This window comes from Lottia gigantea, assembly GCF_000327385.1.
Source record: "Lottia gigantea unplaced genomic scaffold LOTGIsca_20, whole genome shotgun sequence".
NCBI classification, from domain to species: Eukaryota; Metazoa; Mollusca; class Gastropoda; family Lottiidae; genus Lottia; species Lottia gigantea.
The window spans coordinates 2,055,984-2,066,064 of NW_008708401.1; the positions used below are offsets into that span (position 1 = coordinate 2,055,984).

At 36.3% G+C, this 10,081-nt stretch overlaps 1 protein-coding gene across 1 annotated transcript; it reads left to right on the plus strand.

Moving 5' to 3' along the window:
* Positions 1-2,765: 2,765 nt before the first annotated feature.
* LOTGIDRAFT_114875 (hypothetical protein) lies at positions 2,766-9,118 on the plus strand (the record flags this gene model as incomplete). The annotated part of the gene is made up of 3 exons (XM_009053734.1): positions 2,766-3,005; positions 7,068-7,485; positions 8,568-9,118. 3 exons carry the CDS (start codon positions 2,766-2,768, stop codon positions 9,116-9,118), a joined length of 1,209 nt encoding a protein of 402 aa, XP_009051982.1.
* Positions 9,119-10,081: the final 963 nt, after the last annotated feature.

Here is a 10,081-nt window from a genome sequence, read left to right on the forward strand (position 1 = left end):
ATAAAAGACACACTTTTACAGGGCTGGTATTGATTTCTGGAATTTAGTTCTGATGACATGTGCTTTAAGATGAATCCAATGATCTAAGATGATCCTAGTTAATTTATCACGCTTATCTAATTTGCTGGAATTCAGCCTAAAATGCTATACCTGGTAACATAATTTTGCAATAAAAATACAGTATTGTTTTACTACTTAAGCTAAGCCCACTTACCCAGATCTTCCATTGTGCATCAGATTTTTAATACCAATAGGCCAACTTTAAGAAAATATTTTATCACAGATAAGAATTAATCCTTGCACGTGTTGAATTCAATTTCTGGAATAAACACAAATTGAGAATTTAAGCCTTTGGAGCTCTCTTGATGTCAGACAAATTTCATAATTGAACTTTATATGATAATTCACAATTTCTATCATAAAAAGGAAATGAAAACAGTAACAGTGATTATTAAGATAAGAACTTTCTCATTTCTCCAATTCTAAAATGAATAAAACATAAAAAAAATGTACTAAGCCATTTGTCCTAAAATGTCCTCACACTATATTCTACGGAATTGCATGATAATGACCCTAATTCTGGACTGAATATCAAAATGTATAAGACAATGTAAGGAAGCCTGGGACATAGCCACTCTACACTATAAAGCTGTAGGCCTACAGGTAATAGGCCTAGTTTAGACAACAAATTTGTGGTCAGAGAGAAGCTTATAGATGTATAGATATAAGAAATTTTATAACAAGTTTCAGTTATAAAAGTAAAGCATGACTGGTTGGCCAGGTAAGAGCACTGAACTGAGACTGTCTTTTTTTTTACAAAGCCTTCCAATATTTCGATTACTTCCTCCACAAATTGTCGTAAATTATAATATTTACGTCTTGAAGTTATCACTGCTATTAATTTATGGACAGACTAATACTCCCTCTTGATCTCACACTTAACAATAACTTCCTACTACTTACCACGTTATAGTAAAACGATTATAATCACATTTGACAGTCTTCTTCGCCTTCAGCAAAATAAAAGTCAGCCATCTTGGCAAAGTTTGATGACGTAGTTAACAAGGGAGCGGTTATTGAGGCAATTTCGCCCGAAAAAATGTATTTTTATCAAGAATTTTGATATCTTAAACACAATTTCAACTTCATAAAAAAAAATCTTTGAAAATATCATCTGGCAGCTAGCTAATGATCAAAAATGGTGGCATCAAATTTCAAAAATACAACTTTCTAATAGCAACTGAGTACCTCTTTGAAATGGTCTGAAATGAGACAAGACAGGCTATGCCTAGATTTATTTCCAATGCTTCCACTGTTTAGTTTAGCCATGCTTAAATCAACTGTTTTATTTCACTCAAGAATCATTTACAAGGTTCAAGCCAAGGATGAAAGCCTTATCACAAACGCCAGAAATGGATCATTCAATTGCTATGTCTAGGCCAATTGGTCTTTGTTATCAATATATCGCAATTCTGATGTCAATATATATATCATATATTTTAGTCAACATTATACAAAGACAAGAATAAATAGGCTATATTATTCAAGAGTAATGAAAACGCGTTGGGACTAACTTACTGCTGTCTGCAATATCACATAATGTTACAGGGATTACCTCCCATGAACAAGTCTTCATATTATCAAATCTGACCTGAGAGAGAAAGTCATCCATGCAAAACATTGACTTATGATAAAAACAACAAACAACAAGTAACAAATAATTCCGATATTTTATGATAATAGTAGCCTAAGCTTTTTATAGATATACAATAGAATGTATTCTGATGATAATAAACTATAGAATCTCGGTGATAATGAAGGGCTGATACCTATTTTTATGGTGGTGATCAATTTGCAAGTCTGTTATGAATATTCGCTAATTGCATAGTTAATGGTAATGATCATCCGCCAAAGATTGGCGGTTACATTTAAGTATGACAACCACTTATAAATAGGGTACAGTACAAAATGGAATCGGTAAACCATCGTGGGCCATTTCCAATTTCCACTCGCAACCTTGGAAGATATCATGTAGTCTTATATTGGTGAGTGGCATGCGCTTAGAACTTTTCGTTTAATTCAAGATTGCAAGTAAGGACATCTTGAGCTCACGGAATGTTGGTTATCACGATGGGGAGAGAATGTGGATGTGACCATTGTTTAAACCACAACCTTTAGAGACCATGGTTAATCCAAATAGCTTCATATAAGGCTGTGAAATTTATTCAATTCGTGCATGTTCATATTTACTGTTGATTGGTCGGTTTGTAAATCACGTGACATCGTGAATTTTTATTACCTAGGTCAAGAACAAGAAGGTCAAAATAGGCCTAGGTCATTAATACGGGGCTTTACCTGTTACAGTGAAGCACAGTAGAAATGTGTCAGGTGTTCCGGACGCGTTGAAGAAACAATCCTAGAAGACGATCGTCTTTTTTGCGGCTATTATTCCCCACAGTCCCACCAAACACCTACGCCCTTAATACAATACAAATCCCTATTGAATGTCAAATAATTTGAATCTCATAGAAATGAAATAAAATATTAATCATAGTAAACTATCGTATTGATTGATACATTTTAATACGTTTACTGGCCAATAGAGATTAGATACAACAATAGACGGCCCTCAACTAAACAAACTCGAAAACAATGCAAGTCATTACGTCGTGTAAATAATTACTTTATAGCTCTCAGTCAGTCTGTACATATTTTTCCACTGTCGGTTTATTAGTAACATATTTGTTATTTAAATAAGTACCAATATGAAAGTAACGAAGATTCTAGTAGTATTTGTATTCTGTATTTGTATCAAGTATTCTGAAAGTGCTACAGCTGAAGATGTTGAACGTCTGTTTCAAGATAAACTCAGTAAAAGTAATCCTAACATTCGTCCAGTTTTAAATCAAAGTAAACCAGTGGATATCACAATAGAAGTGTATATTGTGGCTATGACGGATTTGAATGAAATTCAACAGAAAGTTGAGGCAACTGTTTGGCTGTTGGTAAGTCAAGTTATTTTAATGATAATCTGTTCAAATTTCTGCATTCGTCACCAGCACCATTAAACACAAAGATAGAAAGGGGCACCAGCAGCAAGGTGCGGTTACGGGCGCCACGAGGCAGTTGAACCCCTTGACTTGAAACTTAATTGGAGATCCCTGTTCAAAAATCAATCTATTTATATGTATCTACTTGATCAACCTGAATTCAAATTTGTAAAAGAAAGTGTGTGATTTGTCAATAAAGCAGTTTAAACTGGTTTAAGATTTGGTGTTGGTTTTGAAACTTTCAGAATAAGTAGAGACAAATTTCTCTACAATACATTTTGTGTTTACTTTGCTTAAATCCGTACCAAAAACATAGCTATTTTTAAAGATTTTCGTAACATAACCATTCTTTGACACTTAAAAAAGGATAATACTTCGAAAACCGGTTCGTTTCAATTGCGTAAGTTTTTGTTTTACTTGTTATAATTTTTCACATCATTTTTATCGTTATTTATCACCTAAATATATATTTTTGCATTTTTCATCATAACTTTCATCTTTCTTTATATATCCCCAAACCCAGTTTGACTTATTTGCATAATTTGATCCCCACATTTTCACGCTAGCATATACAGTTTCCTCCTGTTACATCTGCTGTACATTCCCTTTCTAACCTCAAGTTATTTTCATTATGCTCCCCAACTCCCCAACCACTGGCAAGAAGCCAGACATAGAAACACTAATCGTCAACCAAACCAACATCACGTACCCTACAATGGCCCTGTCTTCCATCACCCTCTACCACCTACCAATCACCGACCACCAACCAACCCATCCAGTTACATCCCAACCCATCGCCGACCTACCTACAACACAGCCTACCAATCCAGAGGTAACCACCGACCTGACCAACAACAGAAACGACTTCCAGCCCACTAACGCCAACCAGTCCCCACTCATAAGGAGGAAGAACCCTTTGTGAAGATGCTCTTCCAAGTTTTGCACTGCCTCCATCATTTGACAATCCTTGCCCTTCAACAGCAAGGTCAACCAGCGTTTTCCTTCGGACATGGCTCTCTAAGGTTACGCAGTTCCTGATCGACCATTACCAAACCACACTTCAAGAGAAGCTGACCACCATTCGTACCAAGTCTTTATCATCACCTGCCATCGACCGCAGCGTTTCTCATGCCTATCCTGGGCCCGTCGCTCCTATGGGAAACGTCTCACTCAAGCTGTTATCACCAAATTCTACCAGACAATCAACGAAACCAAAACCAGAGTAACCATATCTCTATCAACTGAAATCGACTCTACACCTGCACCACGAGTCACCACGTTACCTAACCAAACCCCTAAACGAGCCCGAAGTTCACCTACTCCTAGTCCAGCAGACATAGGTAAACGCTCTCATAGAGAGGGCACTCCCCTTCTCTTCTCACTTTCAGACTCGTCTTCCCCTTCATAATAATAATAATAATAATAATATAATAAATAAACATTTGTAGAGCGCCTGGGACATGCTCAAAGCGCTTAGGATCAGCATGTACAATTATTATGAGTTATACAACAAGTTGAAATAGATGAGTCTTTAATCTAGATTTGAAAGTTTGTAATGATGGTGATATTTTAAGTTCGTAAGGGAGACGATTCCATAATATAGCAGATAAGTATTGAAAGGATCGACCACCGATGGTTTTCAAATTAAAAATTGGAACATCGAGTCGGCATTGATCTTGAGATCGCAAACATCTTGGTGGTACATAAGCTGATACGAGGTTCTGTAGGTATGACGGCGCAGATTTATATAAGGCTTGATATGTTAAAGATAGTACTTCCACGCCATCTGAATCTTCATCGCGTGATCCAGGATCCGCCAACCTTTATTCCATCTGTGCGTTTTTGGACCAGCAAACGACCCCTCAGTCTCCATCCAAATCGAACCAGATCCAAGTCCGTACCCAATGCTACAATTATAACAGCTACCAAACCAGTACCAATCACTACGTCGACAACCATTATATCCGCTACCAAACCAAGGACAACTCATTGTGGAATCTACCTGCTGTGAAGAAATCTACCTTAATTATTGGATCATCTAACCTGAAACGAATTACCAAACCAGTTCAGACAATTCTTACCCTGGTGCCCAAATCCATCACATACAGTCAATCCTGGAATCATACGACCATGATCCCAAACCTACAACCGTTATTCTTCATGTAGGCCACAACAACCGTGATCAGCAACCAAAGACCTCCTTTAACCAAGCCCAGAAATAAATCGCTACAGCCAACAAAACCTTCCCAAACTCCAAGATCCTCTTCACATGTTTACCCATCTCAAATAAAATCTCGAAGAAAGCACAACAGAACCTCAGCACTTTCAACAACATAATGATGGAGTCCAATATCAACAGCGCAATAATCTTAACACCCTACGAAGAAGAATTCGAACCAGTTGATAATCCTCATTTGTCTCCAGAAACAGCAAACAGTATTTATTTGTTTTGGATACACCAGCTTCAAGCATCGAGTAAGTCTTTAAACTAATTACTGGGGATAAAAATACTGAGAGGCCACCGCTGGGCCAAACTGTAGTTAACTTGAGCCGCAAAATTCTCTCACCCCTTCAGCATTCAATCTTAGACCGTGGACTTAAGTTTATTCCGACACAGAAGATAGCCAACTTAAATTATCTTCAACGAAATCTTAGCTGCACATATTTTTTTCAGAAACTCATTATTTTGCAACTCTACGAATAAAAGGTACCCGATCCAGGAACATCTAACATGTGAACATTCGAATGTAACATATTTAATTTCATGCAAGAAATGCCCCAAACAATATGTAGGTGAAACTAAGAATAATTTACGAACTCGTTTTAATGCTCATAGGTCGGATATCAAATTAAAGAAAGACAAGTCTGTTTCTAATCATTTCAACCTCGACAACCATTTAATAGACGATCTCAACCTAATCCCAATTGAGCGCATAGAAATTGACTTGCCCGAAGATGAAACTACCAAATTCCGTCAATCTAGGGAAGCCCATTGGATTGAGACGTTGAATACAGCAAGACCTATAGGACTAAATATTCACCATAATGTAGGCATAGCACCCTTTGTTATCCCGTTCAATACAACCAGCAATCGAGCAAGCAAGATAGTTAATGCCCACTATAAAAGCCTTCAAGAGAAATTCCCCCATGTCTATAAGCAGAAAATGATAATTGCATATTCAAAAAATAAGAACTTAAATGATAATATTGTTCATAGTAAACTAAAAACAATCAGTATACATAACAGATACTATACTTCTCGCCCATTGGGCGAGTTATTCTTTCTGATTTCAGATCAGAATTAGAACAGAAGAAAACCCAATATCAAAACCCTTAATCCTATAATTTCTAAATAAAGTGTCTGCTCCACCCTAGGCCCGTACATTTGGGAGATTCAAACCCTCCCTTCCCCGATATCTATATTTTTATTACTATTTATTTTATTAAATAATAAGCACTTTCCCAACTCATTTGAACAATCAGATTGCCCCTTTATTTCAATTTGTTTAGTAGAGACAAGGATGTGGCTAAAACTCTTTCTGACACAGTCTTTCACCATGTTATTCGAATTTATCAGAATTCAAAATACTACATCCCCTTGAATATCAATCAAACCGATCAATTAATATTGAGTGGTTTTATTTTCAGTCAATATACAATAATTAATAGCAAATATACTTCCATCACGTTTTCTTATTACTGGGTACTATTTTATGTCTAATATTAGCTTTTTGTTTACGTCTGTGTACAATTAATGGAATTTTCTATGATAGATACTGTTTGTCTTAATGACTTCACTAAAACGATTGTGATATATAGTGACACATTTATATATTCAATGCCTGAATACTTTGTTGTGATAATCGTTAATTTCGATTATTTCATGTAAATCAAACATAACAGTTACCTTTGCAGATTAATTATGGACATGTGAGGCAAACTGTATTTAACTACAAATGTACCTATCACAAAACTTTTTTTCTCCCAGAAACGCTTAGATGACATTTTTCATTTCAGGTCAAATGGAAAAATGAGCTGTTAACATGGAATGCAACTGAATATGGAGATTTAGAAGTTGTTGAACCCGCTCCAGAAACAACATGGCGACCCAATATTGCCCTCTCCAATGGTTATAATGAATTGAATCCAATTGGCCTGGATTTTGTACTGTTGAGTTTATACCACGATGGCACCAGTGTCTGGATACCTGGTCAGAAAGTTGAGTTCCTGTGTAAAATTGATGTCACCAAGTTTCCGTTTGACAAGCAAAATTGTTTCATGGATTTTATTGACTGGAGAGCAATAAGTGAAAGTTCAACTTTGACACCGTCCGTAAACCATGCTTATGACACTGATGTCCACCATGCCAATTCTGAATGGGAAATAACTGGTGAGCTACTTCCATTCTCACCACAGAAAAGTAACGTTGTGCTTAGTAATCAAGGTCGAATGCTGCTTGCATTTGTGGTCATCGATTTGAAGATTCAGAGCATTATTTGATCTATTGCCCACTACATTTAGATGCACGAAACCGCCCTATTTCTCTCCTTCCGTCGTCTTTCTACTGATATTTTCCGTACAGTCCAAACCTTCTTGGAACTTTCAAAAAGATTCTGATGAGCCTTCCAAATTTCGTGCAAATTCTTTCCAAGTTCTTTCTCAATATATCACCTTTTTGAAAAGAAAATTTATTATCATTACAAGCATAAATCCCGTGTAGCAAGTTGTACATAATGTAAATATGTTTGTATTATAAGTTTCTATCTTTTTCAAATTTAACATATAATTTATATATAAGTTACATATAAACGATCGGAGAGGGCTAATATAGGCCCAGCCTGTTCCCGAATCCTTTTCATAAGGTCGAAAATTTTGATAGTTTTATCTTCTCCCATGTCAGTTTTCTAATTTCCACTATTGTCCAGTATACTTAAGTAATAAGCTGTTACCCTGTGGCGGATATATCAATACAACGCTGCGCTAACGCGCATTTATTCAATTCTCCAGCCAACCTTTGTCTTTTCTTTGTTTTGTATTGTCTAGATATACGACCATAACCGCCATAGGGTAACAGTTTATAGCTTATATTTACGTTTTCAAGACATTCCAATTTTGAAGAAGATGGAACATATTTTACAATATTTTCGCATTGATAAGCTCCGACCAAGGTTCACGATATGGGAGCCAAATGAGATAAAAATTTGGTTTTGAAATCTGACTCATTTAGCTATAACATTATCTACCACCAACACTGACTAATTCTAATCATCTCACATTGATTTTGACCAGAAGAAACTTGATGAAAGTTTTCCAGATAACCACAATGCAGATAATAGTTGATTTTCTGCGTATGTTTTATCCAATATTACACCTCAATATCTCAATTGATTATCATATTTGTGTTTCAAAATCAGAACAGTTATTCAACCTTGATTGTAACCTCTGTGGTTATATTAAAAATATTAACCATCATCCTTATTTTCATTTCAGAAAGGAAATACGAGAAAATACACCAAGTTGGTCACGACACAGTTCGAGTTCGCTTCACCATGCAGAGAAAGTCTATTAGTCTAATACTTACAGTCCTGTTACCTGTCTTCTTACTTGCATTTCTCAACGTCTTTGTGTTCCTTCTGCCCACCGAATCAGGCGAAAAACTGTCCTTTGCCGTAACGGTTCTGCTTTCCCAAGCCGTGTTTCTCAGCTTCATTTCTTCAATGATGCCCCAAACCTCCGACTCCATCTCCGGCTTGTCAATTTACATCGCAGCGCAACTGGTTTTGAGCACCCTTTACGTTCTTATATCTTGTTGGATTCTCCGCCTGTATCATCGCGATACTAAACGGAGACCACTTCCGTCTTGGTTCTTGAAGGTGGTATGTTTTAACATGAGAAATGTCGTCAAACCCTTCGGTGATCAGGATGAGAAAACGACGGAAGCGTTCGTTGACTGTGTCGCTACTGGTCGTGAAGTCAGTCAGAGAATTGATAAGGTTTGCTTCTGGCTTTTCTTTGTGGTGGTGGCGTTTATGACAGCCTTGTATGTATTCGAAGGGTTGAAAGTGTGAACTAAACTCTAATAGTAGCCTAGACTACCATTACCAATACACAAACTCACTCCCAGTTTCTAATTTAAACACTCACTTAAAAATGAAAAAAAAAACATTATTGACTCGCAGATGTCATATTAGGGAGAAGAAAACGACACATTCAATATACAAAGGACTTTTGCCTAAATTAAGTGCATGTTCAATCTTGCTGCCCCTTTTTCTGTTATACAAGAGCTGTTCTTTTGCCGAATGCGTTACGTTTTCTTTGAACTTACTTGTCCATGTTACGTTTTCATTGAACTTACTTGTCTGCGAAAGAACAGTACAGGCCCAAGTCCTATGCATTTAATTTGAAAGATTTTTTACTTTGATTCAGCTACATATATGCGATTTATTGATAGTTGATAAGAACTTTATATCAAACTTATCGGCCTGGGCGACTCAAAACCAGACTTTATAGATTTATTATTCAAAAAATGTTTTATAAACGGAAAACGATATCTCATTATAACTTCGAAATGTTAAGTCTTGTTTTTAATTTTGAGAATAAAAAAAAATTGTAGACAGAATTTGGTCCAAGGGTAATGACAAGTCCAATGGTAAATATGAGTGAAGGCATTTTAGAAACTAAATGCGGGATTGGGCTCCCGATTCACTCAATTCATATTACGTGGTCTCGTATAGATTCCTTACATACTTGGCAATACCATACATAATCAACACCGGATGTCAAGATAAAACATAGTACTTGTGGTGTTTGATCTCATGAAATTTAACGGGACTGTCCATGAATGCTAACAGTCAGATCGTGTAAACACAAGTGTAAACACGATGATCATTTCAATAAGGGTTCTTGTGTGGCCATGCCGATTGAACTATTCAATGTGATGGTTCAATTTATTTGGTGCTCTGTGTAACAAAAACAACAATGCCAACTTGAGGCAAACATTTTATTATTTCCAGCATGTTAACGTCACAAAA